This window comes from Rhinolophus sinicus, chromosome 16 (assembly GCF_057876585.1).
Source record: "Rhinolophus sinicus isolate RSI-liver-muscle chromosome 16, RSI-T2T, whole genome shotgun sequence".
Classification (NCBI taxonomy): domain Eukaryota; kingdom Metazoa; phylum Chordata; class Mammalia; order Chiroptera; family Rhinolophidae; genus Rhinolophus; species Rhinolophus sinicus.
This window is the reverse complement of record NC_142516.1, coordinates 107,455,267-107,480,335: the sequence shown is the minus strand read 5'-3', so window position 1 is coordinate 107,480,335 and position 25,069 is coordinate 107,455,267. Positions and strand designations below refer to the sequence as shown.

Below are 25,069 nucleotides of genomic sequence, written 5' to 3'. Positions count from 1 at the left end.
ATTTAAATTTAAAAAATTGGAAAATATAGATAGATAGTAAATAATCAGAATTTCATAACTTACCTGTAGATAACCTCAATTTCAGGAGTTAATACATATGTGTATACTCCTGTAAATCGACATACATAGAGGTTTAACATGGGGACATTGATTCTTCTCATTGAGGGTTTTAGAGACTGACACCCATCTGCTTCGGGTGGTTTGAGTGGGATCTTTTCAAGCTGTCTCTTCTGAGCCTCCTTCCCCTATGAATCTGTGACATCCACAGAATTCTCAGATAAGGACAGAGCCAGGCAGTGACTCAGTCACACACAATGTATTCAGGAGAATGTACAAGGTCCTGGGACCATTGCGGCCTCTGCTTGTGTCCTGCCTCCTACATGTGGTTGCCTTGCGTGTACTTAGAATTAGGGCTATTGAAGAAGGCAGAGCCAATGTCGGTGTTCAGCTGTAGTTTTTCTGAAGTGCCTGAGACAGCTGGAGGTGACAGGTCCTGAGGGAGGAAGGCCAAGCTCAGACTCAGGCTGCCAGGCTCAATGGTTTTAGCCGCACCCTGGCCTCCCCACTGCACTGGCTGTTTTTCTGTTTCCTTCATTTGCTTCTCTGCACTGTAGTCTCTTCATAATTAACATGACTAAAAAGCAAGAGTAACCTTTTTAAAAAATACAGCCTGCTAGACTTTTGAGCTGGATTTAAAGCCCAGCTCTGTTTTTTAAATTGATTGTAGCCTTGGATAAAACTCCAAGTCCGTTTCAACAATAAAATGGTGATAAGAATACCTACTTAGAGAATTATTTTCAGTATTAGGGATATAAAATGCAATCCTCATAAAATAACACTGAGAATCATTAACTATTTGCTATTATTGGGTCTGTGTACATGTGAAAAAATCAGGATTTTCCGTATTTTGAATTCTGTGAAAGTTCAGGAATATAGAGTTGCATGGGGTGGAGGGTATGTATTGGAAAAGTCGCATACATGCATAACATTTTGGCTTATAAGTTGTTAATGGTGTTTGTTATATACCCTTCAAGAAGAAGTCTCCAGGATAAGTGGTCGAGCAGTGTCCTATTTAAGGATGATGGGGATCCAGGTGTAACAGAGCGACCTCAGAAGTGGCTACTGGGCCTTCCATTGTGCACGTGGTAGTGTTGCTCTTTGATTTGTGCTCACAGTCATTTTCTACAAGGTATGTCATTTCTGGGCGTTTCAATTTCAGTCTGGCTTTGAAGTTTTTCACCAAAACATCCCACCCCATTTCCAGTTTTTTCACGCAAATTGGCCCGTGTGAAGGTCTTATTTTCCTTTCCTGGCTGAGCCTTGGTAAATCAGCACTTTATATTCCATTAGATTTTTTTTTTTTCTTTCTTTTTTTTTTTTTTTTTTTAGTAAAGCCTGGCACTCAGCAAATTCCGTGTGACCTGGGTGCCTAGAGAGGCAGCAAAGAGTTCATTGTGGATTTCCGATTGTGAAATGCCCCTCTGCTCCTGTGTTTCCAGTTTTTTCTAATCCTGATGCCTGTCATATTCATAGTTTATTAAAATTCAAGAGCTGGCAAACGTCCTTCCCCAACCTGGTGTTGGGCCTGCATGTTTGTCCTCAGGAGTATATATATCATTTAGTAGGAATTAGATAACACTAGGGCTTCCACAAGGTTTTCCCTGGACACACAATATGTACCCTAGACCCACTCTCCAATGTCTGTGATTGCTTGATGAGCCCTTAACCCTAAACTTATTTGTTGATTTGAACTCATTAGATGAGAGTTTTTCCCCCACCAAAGATTGTCTTGAGGAATGGAATTAAAAGCATACGCACACACACACACACACACACACACACACACACACACATACCCCATGTGTGTATATCCAAACACCCAGCAATTGTTATGAGATTGCTTGTAAACCAACAGGTACTCTGGTGTTTCATAAAGTTGTGTTATTATTTGCAAAGCTTTGTTCTCCTTAACTGCATGTCCTTAGAAACCGGCCTGTCTGGAAGGGGGCCTCTGAGTATTGTTTGCTACAAACAAATAGCTTCCAATACTTCTGCAAACCCTTTTGGTAGGAACATAGAATCAGTAATCCAGGGATTAAGAGCCAGCATTGTCATTTGGAGTTTGGTGAGTTGTAACTAGACCTAGGACCGAGAACAGTAAGTTGGGGAGTGAATCATTGGGGATTTAGTTTTCCAACAGACCAGGTGATTGAGGGTTATGTCTTATAACAAGGAGGCAATTTCTTCTTACTACTAAGATACTATATTGAAGTGAATGTCCTTGGATGTCGTCTTAGTTTTTTCTTCATTTTTTTCAGTTAAACAAATATTTAATTTATACCAATTACAATCAAATCACTGTTCTGGATCTCCTTTATGCTCATGTTATTTTATTTTCATTTTCAAATTATTTTTTAAAATTTGGTAACACATGTGCATTGTACTATAAATTGTACAGTGAAAAGCACCTGTAACTCTGCTTTCTCACTCCTGTGCCCAAGCCACCTTGTCCTTCAGCGGCCCACTCCTCCTCAAGCTCTATACCAGTTTCTTACGTATTTTTCCAGAGATAATCCGTGCGTAGACAAGCATCTATGTATATAATATTCTTTTTCTCACATAAATAATGCTAGCGTACCGTGATAGACTTAGTTTGGTGGCCCTCCCAGTGAACTTAAGCCCTTATGTAATTCCTTCCCATATGGACTAGGCTTGGCCATGTGACTGGCTTTGGCCAATGGTGAACTAGCAAGTGTGATGCAGGGACAGGCCTGATAATTGCTTATACATTGGGACCTGTTCTCTGAGAATGCTCGCTATTGTGACACTTCTGTCAGAACCTAGAAACCACCAATTGTGAGGTACCAGCCTAGTCAGTAGAGAGGCTACGCTGGAAGAGAACTGAGGTCCCTGCCAGCAGCTTCCGGACAGCGGCGGACATCAGTTTGTCAGCCATGTGGTGACTGAACCATCTTGGAAGTGGAACCTTCCAGCCCCATTCAGACCATTCCAGGTGATGCTATGTGGAGCAGAGACAAGCTTTCCCTACTGAGCCCTGTCCAAATTGAAAAATGTGAGCATTCGTTATAAGTCACTAGATTTGGTTTGTCATGCAGCCACAGGTAACTGAAACACTATATATTTTCTGCCTTTTTTTTCCTCACTGTATGATGTATTGATATCAGTCTATTTCAGTGTTTATAGGGTTGCCTCATTCTTTTTAAGAGCTGGCTAGTATTCCATTGTATGGCTATGCAGTAATTTAATTAACCATCCTCTAATAGTTGGACATTTATGTTGTTTGCAGTCCTTTGTTGCATGCTTCCTTTTGCACATAAACATACATATTTATTGGCTAAATTCTTAGATATAGAGTTGCTGGGTCAAACAATATATGAACTTGGAATTTTAATAGGCATTGCCAAGTTGCCCTCCAGAGAAGTGACAGCCCCACTGGCTCTGGGGATCCAGTTGATGGGTGCCAACCTGAGTGGTGAAAACTGTGCCACAGTGAAGTTGGAATGTTACATTTCTCCTTTAATAGTTTTTTCATATATTGAAAAGCCGTTTGCATTTTCTTTGATGAACTGCTTCTTTTGCTTTGTTGCCCTTTTTCTTATTTGGGGGAGCTCATTATATATTAAATTAGTTTTCAGTTTGCTTAATGTGAAGCAAATCTGTTTTTCCCCTCACTTCTTACTTATCTTCTGCCTTGATCTGAGCAATTTTTTTCTCTTATTGTGGTTAGATACTTGTTTATCAGTCTTTTATATTTTATAGCTTCTGGATTTTCTTGTTTTTATTTTGTCATATATAGGCTTTCCCCACTCAGATTATAATAGATATTCTCCTGTGTTTTCTTCTAGTATTTTTATTATTTTGCTTTTTAAGTCTTTTAATCTATCTGAAATGACTTTTGATATATAGGTTCCAAATTTATCTTTTTCCAGATAGGTTTCTGAAGTGGCTTTAGATTTCCCAGTTGTCCATTAATACTGTTATGCCATGTCATCCTTATATACCGTTTCCATATTTATACCATAGATGAATTCAGTTTATTTATTGAATTCAATAAACTCGTTTGAGTTGCTAGCCCATAAATTACTTAGTAATTATTCCCTTTTTTTCTATACTATTTTAGGAAAAGCTATAATGAATATTTTTAAAAACAATTCTTTATAATTATTAATCTTAAACTAGCTTATGAGTTCCTTTGTGGATATACAAGTAAATATTTACATTCTGTTTTAAAAAGTTGTTTGACCTTTCATCTTGTTAAGCTGCGCAAAAGCTAAAGTTGAAAGACAGGCATTTTATGCACGGGGATATGGAGATCGATCCATATAACTGGAGATAAGTAGGATTGTGTAGATGTGGAGGGTGACATGCTTCTTGTTTTTTAATCATGATATATATATATATATATATATATATATATATATATATATATATCCTGTTTCCAAATTTCTGAAGCATGTAATAGTACTGGTATCTAATTAAAAGGGTGGTGAGGCTGGGACCCTGTGAAAGGAAAATCATGTCATGTTAATAGAATGGCTGAAGCCACATCATTATGAGGAGAAATCGGGAAATTACACTTGTACTGTGGTACATTAAGAAAATGGGTCCGTTTAATTTGGTGATGCACTTGTAATTTTCTGTAATGACAACAGCTGTCCTGAATACCCAGGAGTGACACTCAGAGGAGGTAGAACTGAGGAGTTCGTTGTTTGTTACACTTAACTTACACTTAACTTCCTGTTCTTCCAGCTTTTTCCCTTCTGCCCCTCTTGGTCCCAGGCTCAGGGAGCCTACTTCCACACCTTTTTCAACAGGCACTTTGTCTGACCCCATGGGGCCTGGGACGTCTGCATTGAGAACATGTGTCTGTGGTTGTTAAGGATAGTTAACCCCTGCTAAGAGATTGAGACGGACACCCCTAGAAAGAGATACAGAATTAAGGTGTTACCTAATATTTGTATTTGCATTGCAGCTGGGCCCCCAAAATTGGAGCTAAAAGGACCAAATTCTGTGGGGTAGGTTTCAGGTATCAGCCAGTGGTGGGGGAGGCTCTCTTAGGACCCCCATGAGCTGCTGCCTCTGTCACGGGCCTACCATACTTGTTCTGTGCTGGGAAGTTGAGTCATGCTCTCCTCCTTTCCTACAAAAGCCTCCATGTCTTCTGAGTAAGAGAAACATTTCACTAAGGTGGGCAAGTTGATTTCTAGGTTCAGAATCACAGAATGTCAGAGCTAAAAGGAACCCATCTGAACCGTTCATTTGATAAATACAGTTGACCCTTCAGCAACACAGATAAGTGGACCTGTGTGGTTCAAACCCATGTTGTTCAAGGACCAACTTTTTTTTTTTTTTTTTAAGATTTTATTGGGGAAGGCCAACAGGACTTTATTGGGGAACAGTGTGTACTTCCAGGCCTTTTTTCCAAGTCAAGTTATTGTCCTTTCAATCTTAGTTGTGGAGGGTGCTATTCAGCTTCAAGTTGTTGTCCTTTCAGTCTTAGTTGTGGAGGGTGCAGCTCAGCTCCAGGTCCAGTTGCCGTTTTCTAGTTGCAGGTTGCAGGGGGCACAGCCCACCATCCCTTGCAGGAGTCGAACTGCCGACCTTGTGGTTGAGAGGACTCATTCCAACCAACTGAGCCATCCGGGAGCTCAGTGGCAGCTCAGCTCAAGGTGCCGTGTTCAATTTTAGTTGCAGGGGGTGCTGCCCACCATCCCTTGCGGGAATTGAGGAATCGAACTGGCAACCTTGTGGTTGAGAGCCCACGCTCCAACCAACTGAGCCATCCGGAAGGCAGCTCAGCTCAAGGTGCCATGTTCAATCTTAGTTGCAGGGGGCGGAGCCCACCATCCCTTGCGGGACTCGAGGAGGACACCATCCCACTGGCCCATGTGGGAATCAAACCGGCAGCCTTCGGAGTTAGGAGCATGGAGCTCTAACCGCCTGAGCCACTGGGCCGGCCCCCAAGGACCAACTTTTACATCCATGGATGCGGAGGGCTGAGTGTAATTAAGTGCTTATAGAGTCAAAGTTCTACGCAGATATTTGACTGCAGAGGCATTGGTGCCCCTAACCCCTGAGTTGTTCAAGTGTGAGCTATAATGTCTTTATAGGTTTCTTTGCCTGCATTTTCTGCTCTTGGACCCTTGGGATGTTTTGACACCAGTGGCATTGTTTTCCTTTTCCTCAGTGCAGGACATGCTGGGGTATTTGAGAAAAAATTTTGTCTTTAGGATAAAAAATGGTATGTATTTCTTTTCCTTTTAGATCCTGTCTAAGCTTCCTTTGCCTGCTCGGGGCTGGGAACCAGCGATGAAGCAGAGTTTTGCCTTTGACAACGCTGGCTACGAAGGTGGTCTGGACGGTGTGTGCCCTTCGGAAACATCCACCAGCACCGTCAACATAGTGGGCATGACTTGCCTGTCGTGTGTAAAGTCTATTGAGGGCAGGATTTCCAGTTTGAAAGGCATCGTGAGCATTAAGGTTTCCCTGGAACAAGGCAGCGCAACTGTGAAATATGTGCCGTCGGTCGTGAGCCTCCCACAAGTTTGCTGTCAGATTGAGGACATGGGCTTCGAGGCCAGCATTGCAGAAGGAAAGGCTGGCTCCTGGCCTTCCAGGTCGGCGCCCACCCTGGAGGCTGTGGTCAAGCTGCGAGTGGAGGGCATGACTTGCCAGTCGTGTGTCAGCTCCATAGAAGGCAAGGTCGGGAAACTGCAAGGCGTAGTGAGGGTCAGAGTCTCACTCAGCAACCAAGAGGCAGTCATCACGTATCAGCCTTATCTTATTCAACCCCAAGCCCTCAGGGATCATGTAAACGACATGGGTTTTGAAGCTGTCATCAAGAACAAAGTGGCTCCCGTGAGCCTGGGACCAATAGATATTGGGCGGTTGCAGAGCACCAACCCAAAGACACCTTCAACTTCTATTAACCGGAATGTCAATAACTCGAAGACCGTGGGGCACCAAGGGAGCCATGTGGTCACCCTGCAGCTGAGAGTAGATGGAATGCACTGTACGTCTTGTGTCCAGAATATTGAAGAAAATATTGGCCAACTCCCAGGAGTTCAAAATATTCAAGTGTCCTTGGAGAACAGAACTGCCCAAGTACAGTACGCCCCTTCTCGTGTCTCCCCAGGGGCCCTGCAGAGGGCCATTGAGGCTCTTCCACCAGGGAACTTTAAAGTTTCCCTTCCTGACGGAGCTGAAGGAAGTGGGACAGATAACACGTCTTCCGCACACCACGCCCCTGTCTCCCGCCAGCGAAGCCAGGTGCAACGCTCGTGCTGTACCCTGGTGCTTGCCATTGCTGGCATGACCTGTGCGTCCTGTGTCCAGTCCATCGAAGGCCTGATCTCCCAAAGGGAGGGGGTGCAGCAAATATCAGTCTCTTTGGCGGAAGCGACGGCAACGATTCTCTATGATCCCTCTGTCATTAATGCAGAAGAACTACAAACTGCTGTAGAAGACGTGGGATTTGAGGCTTCGGTCGTTTCTGGTACGTAGTTGCTCCGGTTGACGTGCAGCCTGGATTTGTTTCCTTTCTCTTTGTGTTTTATGCCATAGTACCTGCGTGGTTGGACAGGTGAGCCACACTCACTGCCTCACATGTCGAGCCTGGTAACAGAATTCTGCAACTTCATGTGTTAAGTTTGTCAGGATAGAGGAAATAGAGTTTCCAGGTGTTTAGATTTTGCCTCTCATGTAGCTGGGACTAAAATGCTATAAGGTCCTTGTATTCTTGGCTTCTTTTCTAAAGAGAACTCTGATTCTGTGTGGGTTTTTTTGTGTGTTTTTAAAGAATACCGTGGGAACATCAGATCCTTCTCTGTCCAAAGGAATTATCATTGCTTCCTCTGAAGATTCTCTGCTAAACAAAACAAAATAAAAACAGAACTGTAGTCTCACCACCTGGAGCCCATTCTCTTGAAAGTGGGAATTAAGGAAAGGATTTAATGATGATTTCCTTTTTCTCACTTGAGGGCTGTGAGAAGAACTGTGGTGGGTGACAATCTACACAAGGCAAGGTGCCCACATGCCTTGATGTCACTAGGCAGAGTTTCCAGGGCGGTGGCCATCCCTGCTCCCTCCTCCTCTCACTTGCTGATTTTCTTTCATGGCCCTTACACGGGAGCCCAGAAAATGCCGCAGCATATCTATGCACCAGGACTGTGAGTTGTGGGCTCCTCAATGAGTGCCACATGCTCTCTCCTGGGAGCTTAGGTTGTAACGAGAATGGGACCGAGGGGAAGGAAAGCATTCAGTGTAGCGGGGCAAGTCCTGTGCGAACACAGGTGAGGGGCATCTGAGCCGAGCCCCGGGGCGTAGGAGGCACTCCTCTGGGAGAGTGAATGGGAGTGAGCCAGGGAGGGCAGCGGACTGGGGCGGGGGTGACCGGGCACGTTGAATGCCCAGGAAGCAACCTGGGCAGTGGCCTGAAAGCCCGAGAGGCAGCGCAGTGTGCTGGGGAAGCTGCAGAGGCCAGCAGAGTGGCCTGAGTGTGAGGACTCAGGGAAAGCGGTGAGACCGAGGGGGACTGGCTGGGCCGCCTCCAATGGGGCCTACATGTCAGGCTGACTTCGGACTTCATTGTAAAGGCAAGGGGAGTCACCAGTGGATTTTAATCAGGAAGCGAAGGTCCGATTCGATTTTAGACCAGTCGGTATCAGGGTGCAGTGTGGACTGAGGCAGTGAGACCATGTAGGAGCCTGGGTGAGTCCTGATGTGGGCTGGAGAGCAAGAGATGGATTTGAAAAACACCCCAGAGGTCAGACCCACCCGCTCAGTGTCAGGTTAAGGGTGTGTGTGATGGGGGTGGGCCAGGGAGGGAAGGGAGAGCCTGGGATAAGCCCTAGCAGAGGGAGATGCTGGAGGATGGTTGGGTTTGTGAGTCCTGAAGTCTGGGGAGAGTGGGGCGGGAAATGCAGATTTGAGTGGTGGGAGCCAGGAGGGATGACAGAAGACCCGGGAAGAGTGAATGTGAGAAGGGAAGGAGCAGAGGAGGAACGTGATGGCACTGGTGTGGATGAAGGGTGCCTGGCAGACCTCGCAGACAAGTGATATAAGAAGAGGCTGGTGTGCTAGGAGGAGGCCATGGTAGGAGTTGCTTCAGGGCCCATGTCAGGTAGGAGCCCCACCTGCATGGTGGTGAGGAAGGACAGACGTCCAGTAGCTTAGGCCCAGGAGGGATGGGGATGTAGATAGATGGGGAGGAGTGGTGGAGGGAGAGGCTGAAGAAAGGATGGAGTGTGGGACCTTTTGTGAGGGACAACTCTGTGCGTGTTTAGATCCCAAGACACAGGCCCTGTATGTCAGTGCAAGTGCAGACTGGACTAGGAAGGACATGGACAGTTTCCTCAGCGTCTGGTTGCAGCTTCATGCTACAGGGAAGTGGCCGGCCTGGCACTAAGAAGAGCTCGTGGGCAAAGCCCACTGGCCACGCTGAGGGCCAGCTGGACGTGAGTTTCCTACATCACTTTCCAATGGCCACTGAGATAAAGTATGTCTCCTTGGAAAGTTTGCTCTGCTGTCATGTGTTCTGCCCACACACACCCTTAAAAAGAGGGCGTAAGTCGTGTGGAGTGACCTGGCCCCATTCTGTCCTTTGTACCAAGTTTCAGGAAGGAGGGTTTTTTTTCTTCCTTTGTGTATTAAAAAAAAAAAATAAATCAATAAGGAAAACACTAGAACAGTAAATCCTGTACTCAAAAGGTAAGAAGTTTAAGTACCGAGCTGTCGTCTGCTGTATTTGTGTGAGGTTTAAGGTCTTTCAACAGAGGAATCAGGTTATTGGAAGTAAAAAGAAATTTACATTGAATTACATAATCCAGTATAATTGGATTTGAATAAACATAAAATATTGTTGGGAAAGGGAAACTTTTTTTAAACAGTGATTTTTGTTGCCCAGAATTATGAGAATTATATTTATCCCAAGTATTTAGGGATCAGACTTAGCAAATAAAATTATAGGATACCTAATTAAATTTGAATTTCAAATAAACAATGAATAATGTTTTGGTATAAAGATGTCCCGTGCACTGTTTGGGAGATACTTATACTAAAAAAATTATTTGTCATTTATCTGAAATTCAAATGTAGCTGGATGTTCTGTATTTGACCTGACAGTCATAATTTAGGATAAACCGTACATGTGCTGGTGACTGCCCTTGATAGCCATATAAATGTTAAAAAGGCATTATTGTGTTTGATCACTCTTTCTGGATTGACTAGGAGCTCCTTGAGGACAGTCTTCAAACCATATGATTTGTTTCTCCTTTGACTCAGTAGCACCCGACACATAGTAGGCATTTGTGAAGGAAATGAAAGAGAAAGAAAATAGCAGGGTCTCACAGGGTAGCTGACTGGAGGGCTTTAATCTGGGGAACTATTTACAGAGATTGTAGAGAGTTGAAAAACCAAGCAGAATGGGAAGGAAACCCAAGAGATTAATAATAGCAAAAGCCACCCCCCCCCAGGCAGGAGGGTCTGAGGGAAGAGGGTCTGAGGGAAGAGGGCTCAAGTCGCATGGTGGCCACTGGAAGTACAATGGGAGGGCTGTGGCCAGGAGCTGGGGTCCCAGTAGACAGATGGGAAACACTTTCATTTTCCCCCCTTTCTGTCCTATCATTTTTCACTTTTAACCTCCACTGTGCCAAATTTAATCAGAAACCAGTTGATGAGGGAGCTTGGGAAAAGTGGTTTGCTGGGGTCACATCCCGTGATAATGGATAATGGAGGGAAGGGAATGGTCTGAGAGCACATAGGCAAGTGACTGGCATTGAATTTCAGTCAGCTTATTCGACAGCTAAAAATACATTTAGACCTGGTTTTATCTAGAAGGCAGCTCTGCCTTTGTTCCCTGGTTTGCATGGTAACTATTTTTTGAATGACTGATAAACGGATGAATGGATATATGAATATAGTGTGAGGAAGTCATTTGTCCCGTATGACAGTCTTCTCTCACCATTGGAAATGGCTAATGTCACTTCCCAGGCATGGTTCTCTCATCCCAGCCTGTGTTGAGGTTCTTCTGGGTCCCAGGCACTGTGCTGGCTGCCAGGAGTTGCCCAGAGGCAGGTCAGCACCCCCCGCCCCATATGCGGTTCACACTCGAACAGCGTAGCAGATCACAGAGACCCATTATCCAAGGCAGGTTTAAAATAACTGCAACAAATAAGGTGCGGTAAAGTACTCTTGGGATTCAGAAGATAAGGAGAAAATCCAGCATGTGGTTGGGGGGCTCCCAAAGACTTACTGGGAGAGGTAATGTTGGAGCAGGGCTTGGATAGGATTTCAGCAGGCACACAGGGCGCAGGAGATACAAGCACAGGCCCGCAGGCAGGAGTCTCCAGGAATGTCTTGGGAGCTGTCTCTCTGGGATGGCGCTTGGATATGATGGTGGGAGATGAGGTTGGCCAGGTCAGCACCCTGGTCCAAGCCACCGTCATCTGTCTCCCAGATCCTGGAAGATCTGAACGGGTGTCTCTGCTTCCTGGTTTTCAGCCTTGCAGTGTGTTCCCTGCCCAGTATTCACAGAGATCGTAAGAGGAACAGTCCTTGTGGTGGTCTAGAAACCCCCTCCCTCACCCATTACATTTCTGACCCCTTTGGATTCCTCATATCAGGCCGGTTCTCACCTCAGGGGCTGTAGTTGCTGTCCTCTAGAGCCGGCTGGAATTCTCTTCCCCCAAAGTCCCGCCGTGCACTTCGTTTCATACATAGTCTTCTAGACTTTTCTCAAAGCATATAGAATTTATACTTAGAAATATGTAGGTTTGTATTACACATAGTTTTGTCATCTTTTTCCCTCTGCAATTTGTCATAAACATCCTTAAGTCCATGCTTGTGTGTGCAACACCGTGTTCAATGGCTGCACAGCATCCCGTCATATGGATGTACCGTAACCTGGTTTCCTATTGGACTGTTCCCATCTAGTTTGTGTGCAGGTAATTGTAAATAATACTGATGGGCATCTTTGAGGCTGAATCTTTATGCACATACTTAATTATTTCCTTATGATAAATATCTGAAAGAGTAAATGCTGAGTCACAGGGTATAAACATTATTTTATTCCATCACAAATATTTATTTTGCCTCGACTAAGTACCAGGTAGTTAGAGGTATGGTTTTTAATAATGCGTATTGTCACGTAGGCCAGAAAGAAAGCCTAATGAATTTATATGCCACCCATAGTGTTAGCATACGTTGATGAAGGACCCAGCATTTACTCATACCTCAATGTTGGAGACTGGCAATGTGTACATTGTAGGTTGCTAAGGGCATATGAGATTCTCTGTGATCGCACGAATATTATTGAAATTGTTGACCACAATATTTGGGTAGAAAGGAAGGTGAATCCAGAAAACAGGTGATGGACTGAGGAAATAGGGACAGGTTGGACAGATGCAGGAGAGACGATTGGTGCGGGAGGTGGAGTGTTGAGACGTTGTGGCCACAGAATAGATTTTGTAAGTTAGAGATCCCAGGGATAGAATCATTTTGAGCAATGACAAAGTCCAAGAGATTAAAGCTGTGCTGATGGGTGAGGTGATGGTCTCTGCTCAACAAGGCAGGGATCCTGTGAGGCCAGAGTACTGCAGGGTCTTCCATGAAGGTGCTGAAAATGTCGATCAGCGAGACTCTTAGACTGTGAGTAGAAGTAGTTTTAGCACTTTCCAGAAAATGTGCAAAACATCTCAAGATGTGAAGGATATCATAGGCCTGAATGTGAACATTTATTAAAATAATAGAGCTTCTAGAAGAAAAGGTCATGAATATTTTCACAACGTTGATGTAGACAAATATATGAATAGAGCGAAACACTAATCATTAAAGTTGGTTTTGTTGATTGATAAGCTGGGCTTCATTAATTAAGGACTTCTTTTATCAAAAGAGACACCATCAGATAAGAGTGAAAACAGACCACAGACTAGAAGCAGCTATATGCAGTGCATTCAGCTGGCAAAGGAGTCATGTCCAGAATGTATACAGGACTCTACAAACAATAAGAAAAAAGCAAACAACTCAATCAAGGTGTTTTGGGTCATTCTGATTCCCATGGGGAGTGAGCGAACCTCTGCTGGCTAGAATGAGGTAGTGGTTAAAAGGACAGATCCTGGAGTTCAGCAGGCCTGGTTCAAAGCTAACTTCCCTACTTAGGAGCTGAAGAGTGTGGGCAAATTAATTTCTTATGACTCATTTCTTCACCGATCAGATGGGGATCGTAGTATTTACTACAGAGCTATTTTAAGAATTAAGGGAGGTCATACGTGTGCGTGGCGGAGTGCCTGGTGAGTTCTTATTACTGTGGTCATCGTCGTCGAGTTAGAGCATCGCCTAGCCCAGGGGTGCCCAAACTTTTTTCAATGTTTTCCACCAATGGCCATATGCATTAAAATACACGAACAGCCGGGCCACTCACTCGAGGTGAAGTATGTATTGTCTCACCTGGCTTATTTAAGTAAACTAAATATATTTTTGGAATCTGCTGTGGGCCAATTAACAATGGATCGTGGCCCGCGGGCCGCAGTTTGGACACCCCTGACCTAGCCAGACATTCCATTCCTGAAGTGTCAGCATATTTTCATGTGTCTGTAATTGTGTGCATCTGTCTCTGGTTGTGGGAAGAGAGAGAGAGAGTGATGAAAGCACCAACCATACATCCTCTCCAAGAGCTTTCCTTTGAATATTGTCAGGCTTGAACCTCCTGCTATGAAAAAAAGCCAACTATTTATCCTTCTAATTTGAATGATTTCTGACATTTTATTCTAGCAAACGGTTCTGGAAACCACAGCGCGGTGAGTACCACAGCGCAAACAGCAGCTGGCACACCTGTGTCCACACAGGAAGTGTCTCTCCATGCTGGGGGTACCCCTAAAATCCACAGCCCTGTCCGCTCGGCAACGTCCCGGCAAGCCTCTGCAACAGTGGCACCACAGAGGTGCTTTTTACAGATCAGAGGCATGACCTGTGCGTCCTGCGTGTCTAACATAGAGAGAAACCTGCAGAAAGAAGCTGGTAAGAGACATACACCCATGTTACACTGGGAATGCTACGTGTGGGCTGTCAGACACTGCAGTCAGCAAAATGGGGCACCGTGCTGTCAGACTCTCCATTGACTGTGTTTATCGGTAGCCCTGATAATCCAGTAGCAAGTTCATAATGCAATAGTATAGCGGTTTGTCTAATGTTCATGGGTAGTTGGCATCTGTTCTTTAAGAAGTATTTAGTTTGTTTGAGGTGAAATGTGTCTCTGAGTACGTTAACCATGGGAAATCCAATTTAGAGGGTGGCCTCCTCAAGTAGCTTGTCCTAGTAGTATCTTTATCTGTCCCCTCCAACCCCATTAACCTCTCACCATCAAGTGCATATACAGACTGCATTTTGTGAAGTTCTAATTTCAAATATTCGGTCCTGTTGTCCCTCTAAACTAGACTACTATGGAATTGCCAAAATCTTCTCCTCCAAACTACATTTCCAATACACTCTTAAACCTGAAAGTGCAACAAAAATCCTGTCCCAATTTTTTGTTTGGAAAATATTTTAACCATGACTCTCCCTTACCACCAGAGTCAGAAAACTTTCTCTCTTTCCTCACTCCAGTGGTTCCATGTCTTTCTGATTGGTCACTTGGCCCTTAGAATCAACCCTAAATTGGGATGACATTTTTTTCAGCCTCTGTTTCACTGTGCTTTATTGCTTCCTGGGGCTCTAGAATGACCATTCTCAAACGGAGGTGTTATAAGACTTCCTTTCTTATCCGTGGGCTGGCTGCTCATAAATGTAACCTGTACATCACAGTGCCTGTGTTTCTGTTCCTGGCTCGAATCCTTCATTCTTATCCCTTACAGCATCTTTTCTACAGCACATCATTGCTTTCATTTATTTGAATGAGCCTTTTTATCCCCCTTAAACTAACACAATAGTGTTAGCAACATAGCCTGTGTGAGTTCTTTTTCACTCCTAAAAGTGATCAGAAACTGAAAAAGAGTAAGGAAAACCACTTTTGAAAATTATTTTTCTCTATGTGAAAAGCAACTAGAGAAAAAGACCTGTCTTTTATGTAACAGTAGTTGCTAACTGCAGACTAGAGCCCTTACTATGAGGTGCATACACCCATCCGTGTTTTCTAGAGTCTGACCCAAAGTGGCCCTGGGCCAGTAGGCTGTGCATCACCTGGGAGCTGCAAAACCTCAGACAACACCCCAGACCATCTGAACCAGAATCTGTAGTTTAGTAAGGTCCTCAGTTAATTCATATGGCCTTTAAAGTGTAAGAAACATTGTTCTAGAACAGTGGTTACAGGCTTTGCTATTCATTAGAATCACGTGGGGAACTTTAAAAATAAAAAGATGCCTGGAACCCACCTGAGAGGTTCTGATTTAATTGTTCTGGCGTAAGGGCCAGGCATGGGGATAGTTAAAAGCTCCCCCAAGCAATCCTAACGTGCAGGCAAGTTTGAGAACCACTGTTCTAGAGATGTCTGGGGCACATGTTTTTCTTTGTTTGGTTATGTTGAACATGTCACTCCAGAGGCCTTGCCTAGAGTGTTACAGCTGTGGCCTGACGGTTTCAGGTATTCTCTCCGTGCTGGTTGCCTTAATGGCCGGAAAGGCAGAGGTGAAGTATAATCCAGAAGTCATCCAGCCACTCGAGATAGCTCAGCTCATCCAGGACTTGGGCTTTGAGGCAGCAGTAATGGAAGACTACGCAGGCTCCGACGGAGACATTGAGCTGATCGTAAGTATGGTGACTGAGCTAGAGCTGGGACCTACAGGACAGCAGGCCTCTGACAACCTGCAGATGTGTTCTGACAGCAGCCATGGCTGTGATCAGTCAGCTTCCGCCATCTTGCTGCTGTTGGGTGTTTTGTTTTGCATTGAAGCCAACAAGGACCTGTTCATTTTGTGAAGGGATGTCCGTTATGTCAGAAAGTCACAGGCGTGGATCCCACTGGGTACATTCAGGATATTAGGAGGAGAAGGAGGAGGTGGTGGGAGTGTTGGAGGAAGAGGAATTTAAAAGGACAATTGTCGTGAATCAGTGATTTGAGAGAGTCGAATATGAACATACTCCATGAAGCAGATAGAGGGAAGCTGGAATGCCGGCGGTGTCTTGAGGCTAGATGAGCTGAGACAGCATGGTAGTCAGTGCCATCACAGATGGAGGGGGCTTGTACGTGGGGACAGGGACGTCTAGAAGGTAATCGGGGACGAGACTGTCCCAGAGCGCTCAGTCTGAGGTGAGCGCTGAAGGTGGTTGCTGTTCCCAGTGTGGGTGGGTGGCAGGGGTGTGGCGGGGGCCGGTGGTGGTGTTTCCTGTGTTCTATCTACTGTTACCAGCTGCACGTCAACAAACCATTGAAACAACGGGTATGTCAGTATTTTGAATATGATATGTTTACAAGCACTGAATGTACAAAGCTCGTTTTGTGTATATAAGGGGAAACATAGAATAAACCCCCAAAGGAATGTCTTACTGGGGTAAAAGAGTTTCACTTCCTTACTGTGTTTAGTTGCTGCCATTAATACTAAGTAAATGTTTGAAGAAAAGGTACTGAGAACACGAGAGGCACTTTGAGCTCCTGATAAGTGTTCTTTGTAGACCAAAGCCTTCCCTTTGGACGGGCCTCCCTGCGTGTTGAGGGGCAAAGGGTAATATTCTCTAGGTTACAGCTCAAATCGGCCCCTGCGATACAAGCAGGGCGCCCGCTGCAGACCCCCAGGTCCTGATGTGGACATCTCTGCATGCTCACTCAGACCACCATGGGCTACATGTGGAAAAATCTGAAACAAGAATATTGTTGGGGAAGGGAAACTTTTTTTGAACAATCTTTTATTGAAATTTTTTTTAAACTAAGCAATATCAATAGTTATATCGTCATCACATGTTCAGACATTTTATGTCTGTATTTAGTTGTATCCTGGAAAATGCTGACCACTGATAGTTGGAAGAGTGCATTGTCTGGTTTGCCTAATACATATTATAGGGACGGTATGTGTCACTCCTATTTCTCAATAAGATACAGCATGGCGTGGCAGACTGGCAGCTTTCACTGGGCTTGAATTCTGGCTCTGTTATATTATATTATATTATATTATATTATATTATATTATATTATATAAGACCGGGTCTTATATTAATTTTTGCTCCAAAAGATGCATTAGAGCTGATGGTCCGGCTAGGTCTTATTTTCGGGGAAACATGGTGTTATCATAAAGGTAAACGAGAGCTCAGAAGCACTGTTGAAATACTTGTAGACTTTGTAAAGTTCTATTTGCACAGCTACTTGCCAGCCAGTAAGTGCCTCATCTGTGTGAATGGGCCTCCTTTTCCCACCTTTTCCTTGGGTCCCATGTCAAGGGGAATGTGTTCCGATTACAGATGGGCTTGCCTCTCCTTCCTCCCTAATTCCACATGGGACTCTCCCATCTCTTCTGATATTTGATTCTGGGATTACCGATGTACATTGCAAAGGGCAGCTTCTGTCTCCTCATTCTGATGACTTCCCATCAAGTGCTGGCTTAGCAATCTTTGTAGTTGGGTGCTCAGGTGTCTTCGTGGGGACCCAGCCAACGTGTCAGGCTGTTCCCTCTTCCTTTCCTTGCACATTCTGTGCCCAGCCAAGGCTGGCTGTTGGTGGTTAACTGTACACCCCGTGCTGTCCTGCCTTTTGTCTTTTCCCATGCTGCTGCTCCCTCTGTGGTTACTCTTACTTTCACCTGGAAATACCCTATCCATATCCATCGCCTCAGTCAGTCACTTCCTAAATCCTTTCCTCCTGTTGATAATAAGCTACTGACATTATTACCCTATGAACCAGCAGAGCCCTGCAGTCGGGAGGGTTTTAGCAACAACTGCAGCGCAAACACCAGCGACACTTGAGATTATAGAGAGTATTGCAGGATCTCAGAGGGTTTTGCAGAGCTGCACACCCTTACCCTTTAGAGGCAGAGAAGGTGCGTGCATTATTACCTTAGTGTTACTGGTGAGGGGACTGAGAAGAGTGTAGGTAGTTTATGAAAGCCCATCATCATCAGAGCCGGAAGTCAAGCCTTAGTAGAGTGGCTACGTCTCCTATACCTGAATTGGGAAAGAACCACTGTTTATATCCTTGAAGCCCCTGGGGGAAGGCTCGGGGTTTGGAGATGGGCATCCAGAGTCTTGGGGAGGGTGCTGTGGAAGGAGGAGAGGCTCCGAGGCTTGTGGCTGCCTGTGTTCCTCTGACATGATCCTCTCGATCCTGGGTTCGTGGGATTTTTGTCGTCTTGTGCTGCAGATCACCGGGATGACCTGCGCCTCCTGTGTTCACAACATAGAGTCCAAACTTGCAAAGATGAATGGCATCACCCACGCCTCCGTATCCCTTGCAACCAGCAAAGCCCAGGTGAAGTTTGATCCTGAAATTATCGGTCCACGAGATATTGTCAAAATTATTGAGGTAAGTCATTCATTAAAAAAATTATACTCACCTTTTAAAAAAGTCATTTTATAACCATTGTAGAAAAGTGAGAAAATATAACTAAGCAAAAAAACAAAACAAAACAAAAGGTCACCTAAAATCCTTCAACTTTTCCCATCGGGTGAATCGTTTTAAAATAAACTATGAAGTTAAGTAAATAACAGATATTCTGAGAGGGAAAATCAGTGAATGGGTAGGAAAAAGTTGGGGGAAAAAGACATTATTGTTTTAATTTCAGATATTCCCTGAGAAACATCAATATTGCCAAAATACCTGGTACATAGGGTTAAATCACCTCAATGTAATTTTTAGGTATGCTTTATATCTGTACCAAGTATCTATAGACCAAAAAAATGTTGATATTGGAATCAATTATACTGCATTTTGCCACTGTACTAAGCCTTCTTTTTAATGGGAGAGTTTGGTAATTTCTCCTTTGAAAAATCAATTAGAATAGTGTTCATACACTCCCTTTCATTTTGTCCACAGACATGCTATTTCCACAGACATCCTTTTTTTTTTTTCAAGATTTTATTGAGGAAGGAGAACAGGACTTTATTGGGGAACAGTGTGTACTTCCAGGACTTTTTTTTCCAAGTCAAGTTGTTGTCCTTTCAATCTTAGTTGTTGAGGGTGCCATTCAGCTTCAAGTTGTTGTCCTTTCAGTCTTAGCTGTGGAGGGCGCAGCTCAGCTCCAGGTCCAGTTGCCGTTGCTAGTTGCAGGGGGCACAGCCCACTATCCCTTGCGGGAGTCGAACCAGCAACCTTGTGGTTGGAGAGGACGTGCTCCAACCAACTGAACCATCCTGGAGCTCAGCGGCAGCTCAGCTCAAGGTGCTGTGTTCAATCTTAGTTGCAGGGGGCGGAACCCACCATGCCTTGTGGGACTCGAGGAGTTGCACCGGCAACCTTGTGGTTGAGAGCCCACTGGCCCAAGTGGGAATCGAACCAGCAGCCTTGGAGTTAGGAGCATGGAGCTCCAACCACCTGAGCCACCAGGCCTGCCCTCCACAGACATACTTTTTAAAGTCTATCTTATACTGCACCATACGAGGATGAGCATTAGTGGTGATCTGAATGGGTTAAGACAGTCAAAACCAAACAGGATTAACTTGTACCAACTAATGGTTAAGAATAAACGAAGTTTAGCGGAAACCACTACTTACAAAATTTCTTGGGCAATGAAACATCTTGTAGCAGGTTTTTAATGCTGTCTTTCATTTTCTCTTCATTTTGTGTGTGCATGTGTACGTGTTTTAAGAGGATGAATGGACTGGCAGAGCTTTTTGACATGCAAAGAATGCTGCAGCTGCTGCTGCTGGACAGTGAGTGCCTCATGCTCAGAAGCAGACAACACAGCTTCTTTATCAGATGAGCAAAGATCCCCAAAGGGGTTACGTACTTTGTTTACCGGTGCCCAGCCAAAGGTGGCAAAACTGGCACTCAGACTCAGCTCTTCCGTTCCAAGCTCGGCGGCCTTCCTGTTGCTACTGTACCATAGGTCTTACAGAACAGCAGTGCTATGGCGTTGATGAGGCTCAACAGTCAGACTAAGTAGTAGGGAGAGTCGAGGTGGTACTTACAAGAGGGGCTCAGTTACCCCTCTTACTTATGATGCCCTTGCTGGCCTCTACCCAGCCCGCTGAGCTCAGCACAGCCCCTTTGTCCTTATTAGAGGATTACTGCCAATGTCTGGCCTCCCTTCTTGTGACTTGGGGCATCTTTTCTTAGTTAAATTAGGCTGCTATTAGTTGTCAAAGGATCTGTCTTTAGACAATCTTAGGGGCTCTTTCTCCCACCATCACTTTTAATTTTTTGTGTAAAATCCCAGCACCAGGGTTCTGGGGCCCCTCTGTATGTCATGCTGGCTGACAGGACATTTCCTGGCAGCTTTTTCTGTGTATATTCATAAAGGATATCAGCGACTTCATGATCAGGTCAAATATGGCAGAGAGTGCAAGGGGCACAGGCAGCAAAGGAAATGCTTGAGTTGATCTGAAACAACACAAGGTTGAGGCCTCAGTGGCAGCTACGGCTGTCAGATGCTGCAGTGGCCCCACTCTGCTCGGTCTGAGGAGGCCTGGGCTGGCAGCCTGGAGACCTGGGCACTGGATCTAGTTCTTCTGCTCCTGCTGTGCATTTGGGCAGGGTATTTAACCTCTCTGACCTTCAGTTTCCTCATGCAGAGAATGAAAGTAGCAGACCACTGGATGTTTGGGCTTCCTTAATGCAAAAATTCTGAGTTTACAACTCAGCACCGATGAGCATTGGGACCTGTTGACCTTATCTCCCAGAACCTGCTCCTTTTGTTGACAGAAGGAACAGAAATTGCCACCCGAAGCCATCTCCTTGGGGATGATACAGCTTCTAAGCATAGATGGTGCTGAAGCTGTGACAGGATTTGTAGAATGATTTGGGTAAAGTTGTGGGAGGAAAAAACCGGTACATTCCTCTGAGGTGCTTTTAGATTAAGTTTCTAATTTCAAAAGATGTAAAATGCTTTCTACCAATGCGTGTTTTAACCAAGTGCCTTCTTCTTTCTTTCCCCACCCTCTCTTTTTAATGACAAGGAAATCGGCTTTCATGCTTCCCCGGCCCAGAGGAACCCCAACGCTCACCACTTGGACCACAAGGTGGAAATAAAGCAGTAAGTAGAACAGAAAATATAAACTGAGACGTTCGTCTAAGTGTCTCCCTCTCCCCGGGCCTGACCCTGCCTCATCCTGTGCTTGTCACTGTCCCTGCTTCCCGTGGTGCCTCCCACTTGGGTTAGTTGCCTTTCCGCCTGCAATGTTCACCCTCGAATGCTGTCCAGTAGAACTTCCTGTGATGACAGAAACGTTCTCTATCTGTGCTGCCCAGGACGGTAGCCACTAGCTACCGAGTACTTGAAATGCAGCTAATGTGACTGAGGAACCGAATTTTTCATTTCATTTAATTTTAACTAATTTTAATTTAAATAACCACCTATGGCTGGTAGCTAACAGGTGGGACAGCACTGAAGTTGGACGGGAGTGTGGATTTTCTTCCTTTACAATATTTTAAGACTTTATTTGAATGGGTTCTAGAACTAGGATCCAAGGGCAGGAATCATGGCCAAGTGGAAAGAAAATGGCGTGGGAAGCCGGAGACCTGGGTTCATTCATTGTTTCACATATTCCCTTATTCGTTCAACAAACACAAGGCCGCTGTTGTATGCAGGGCACTGTGCCAGCGGCAGGGCGTGAACAGAATGCTGTCTATTCACGGTGCCCATATTCTGGCTGGGAAAGAATGGATGATGAGCAGTGATTCAAGTGGGTTCTGGGTGGTCTGCGAAGCTGACAAGCAGAGGGCACGGGATCTGGGCCTCACAGAATGAGTGGGAGTTTCCTAGGCTGAGGAAGTCTGGTGGGTGTGGAAGTGGGGGTCTTCTAGGGGCACAGAGGCACAGCCTTCGGGACTCTTCTGTGGATTGCTCTGGGGGACATGCCTGCAGCACTGGAGGGGCTGGCAGGACAGGCGTCTGGAATGCTAGTGAGGGGCTGGATTTTTGGGGCCTCGGGCCACAGCCTGAGGGTATAAGACTTTAATCTCACAGGCTAGTAGTTTTCCGACGGGGGTTAAGGTGCCTTAGAGCGTCCACACCACTTGGTTAGAATTTCATGGCTGCTCAAGCTAATGTTTAACAAGACCACCGCTGTCACCCATGGTCCCCCCACCCCCATCCCGTACTGTGGTGTTCAAGACAGACTCACAAGTCTCACTGACTCTATTTTAAGTAATAGTTTAGAAAGGAAATGCATAAGTAAGTTTATACTACTACAATAGTATAGCTATTTTTTTCTTAGGAACCTGTGTAAGATTGCATTTTGGAAAAAGCAGTAGGCAGGCATGGGCAGAGATGTTAAACTTCTCTGGGGCTGGATTCTCAGCTTCTGGGCCCGGCCGCCTCACCTACAGTTCGGAGGTAACACATCAGCCACAGACAGGTACAGGCGAGTTCTAAACATCTCAGGAATATCCTTGCAGCGAAGTTTAGACTCTTGCATGCTCCCTCCGATGGCCAGTGTCAAGGAGAGGGCCTCCCTTTCATTTTTGCCCTTGGTGGTCTGTCCCAGACATGTGACAAAGTCTGAAAGCTAAGTCCTCAGGAGGGTACCGGCCCATAGTCCGAGTGGCAGGAAGAACCTAATCTGTGTGTTGCTTGTTGCTTTCCAGGTGGAAGAAGTCTTTCCTTTGCAGCCTGGTGTTTGGCATCCCGGTTATGGGTTTAATGATCTATATGTTGATACCCAGCAGTGAACCCCACGAGTCCATGGTCCTGGATCACAACATCATTCCGGGACTGTCCATTCTAAATCTCATCTTCTTTATCTTGTGTACCTTTGTCCAGGTACGTATCCGAAAGGGGAAAACCTCTGCACTCCATGCCTGTATGTGGCCAGTGCTTTACTGCAGCTTTCCTGACCCAGCCCAGCCAGGTGCTGCTTTTTTCCATCTTATTACCAGCAGCGGGGTGTCCTCTAGCCCAGGGCACATCAAAGGACCTGGTTTCACTGTCAGTTTCACACTTGATTGCACAGCAACCACCTTGCTACAAAGATTGGTGAACCAGTTTGTCTCCACTTAGCTTATTGTTTAGCTTAATTTACATTTGTTGTTAGAAGCAGCAGCTCGATCACCCTGGAGCTTATGCTTCTCTTGAATGTCTTACCGTGAATGGCAGAAATGTGCTCCTGAGGAAATTGTAAGTTAAGAGAGGCAAGCCTCATGGAGCTTGTAGTCTGGGGCGACATTAAGGAATTAGCTGCATTTCTAGTGGGAAGTGTGGTCTCCATTTATTTTGGGATAGAAAAATAAAACTCTTGACTTAATATTGAAATGCTTAGTTTAGGACTGTCTGGGGGCAAGTCTTCATAAGCTGAATTTGTGTTTTCCTGTATTTTCTTTTTAATTCCAAACGTGATGTACATTAATTGTAAACAATTCAAGCCATACTGAAGTCTTTGGAAAGAGGAAGATATTCTTTCACTAAGGACATCCTGCCTTCAGACCGTTGCCATTTCCCAGCCTCACCTTAGTATTATTATTACTAGTTGGGTGTGTGTCTTTCATCTACGTAGAGAAAATACCATGTACGTGTGTGTGTACATGTTCACATAAGTCAGACACATACTAGACGTATTGATTTATGACTGGCTTTTTCACTTACTCATGTAACACAGGCATCTTTCACTCCAGTGGTTTCTAGATGTAGCACATTCTCTGAAGGGACTGCACAGTGTTAGTCACAGTAATAAGGACATGTGATTTATTTCACCATTCCCCTGTTGATGGACACTTAGGTTGTATGCTCTGAGTTTTAAAGTTCTCCCCTGCCCTTGATTATTTATTCCTGTGGCCATTAGTCCTCTGAATCAGGAAATGGTTTTAAAAAACATTGATTACAGAGGAAAAACTCATGTCGAAATTGTGGGTGAGCCTAGAATATCTGCCACCCCGTTTGCTCCTTGAACACCAGAATGTAAAATGAGAGCCCTGCTCATCATGGCCATCACTCTCCTTCATCTGTCTTTTAGTTCCTCGGTGGGTGGTACTTCTATGTACAGGCCTACAAATCTCTCAGCCACGGGGCAGCCAACATGGACGTGCTCATTGTGCTGGCCACGAGTATCGCCTATGTCTACTCTCTCATCATCCTGGTGGTGGCCATTGCTGAGAAGGCTGAGAAGAGCCCTGTGACATTCTTCGATACACCTCCCATGCTCTTTGTGTTCATTGCCCTTGGGCGGTGGCTGGAACACGTGGCAAAGGTAACTGCCGTTTCACGTTAAAAGAACTGTTCCTTCAGTAATACAAATCTTAACCCATCTGAACACCATGTTTAGAATTACTAATTATACACAACCTAGAGAAAGACTTAAAGAAATGTGAACCGTACATATAATTAGGTGCTTTGATCACTAATCTCCAAATTTGTCGCTATTTCCGAAATCCCAGCTAATCTGGCTAATTATTAAAACCTTTGTTCAGGTGTATCGTGTCATGGAAAGTACCCCGGATTTCAGGTCAGAGGTCACACCGCCTCTTAGGACATAACTGAGGATATAGCTTATTAGTCTAGAAATCCACATTTCCACCTGTGGGTCATGCCATTTTTTTTAACACACTGCATTGTACCCAGCATTTTAATGTATCCTATAAAAAGCGTGGGGCTCCAGCCCTGAAAGAAATTCGATTGAACCTAAAAGAAAACTGTCAGTGGGTAGATTGGTATTGTTTTTTTCAGTCTGAAATGTAATTCATTGAACTAAGTGGCATTGTACATCCAGTGTGGCGATGACATGGCTGCGTGTGGATGGGCAGGAGTCACACTGTCCAGGGAGAGCCCTTGGGGCGCGCTGTGGCTGTGTTAAGGGGGCAGCCTTTTCTTGCAGGCGTCAGCTCTCATTTTACATTCTGGTTATTTCTTAGAGCAAAACCTCAGAAGCCCTTGCCAAACTCATGTCTCTCCAAGCCACAGAAGCCACCGTTGTGACCCTTGGCGAGGACAACTTTATCATCAGGTGGGTTATCATCATCCAAAGTTTTTGATTAACTTATGTCATT

General features: G+C 44.9%; 1 protein-coding gene across 4 annotated transcripts in view; it reads left to right on the top strand.

Moving 5' to 3' along the window:
* ATP7B (ATPase copper transporting beta) overlaps window positions 1–25,069 on the top strand; it is a 90,790-nt gene that overhangs the window by 37,889 nt on the left and 27,832 nt on the right. For all 4 annotated transcript variants that reach the window (XM_019752164.3, XM_019752162.3, XM_074329903.2 and 1 more), the window contains 8 exons: window positions 6,286–7,516; window positions 13,789–14,034; window positions 15,593–15,756; window positions 18,296–18,457; window positions 21,049–21,125; window positions 22,679–22,853; window positions 24,040–24,273; window positions 24,935–25,026. In XM_019752164.3, coding sequence (XP_019607723.3) covers window positions 6,286–7,516; window positions 13,789–14,034; window positions 15,593–15,756; window positions 18,296–18,457; window positions 21,049–21,125; window positions 22,679–22,853; window positions 24,040–24,273; window positions 24,935–25,026 — 2,381 coding nt within the window. The remainder of the gene's footprint in view (window positions 1–6,285; window positions 7,517–13,788; window positions 14,035–15,592; window positions 15,757–18,295; window positions 18,458–21,048; window positions 21,126–22,678; window positions 22,854–24,039; window positions 24,274–24,934; window positions 25,027–25,069) is intronic.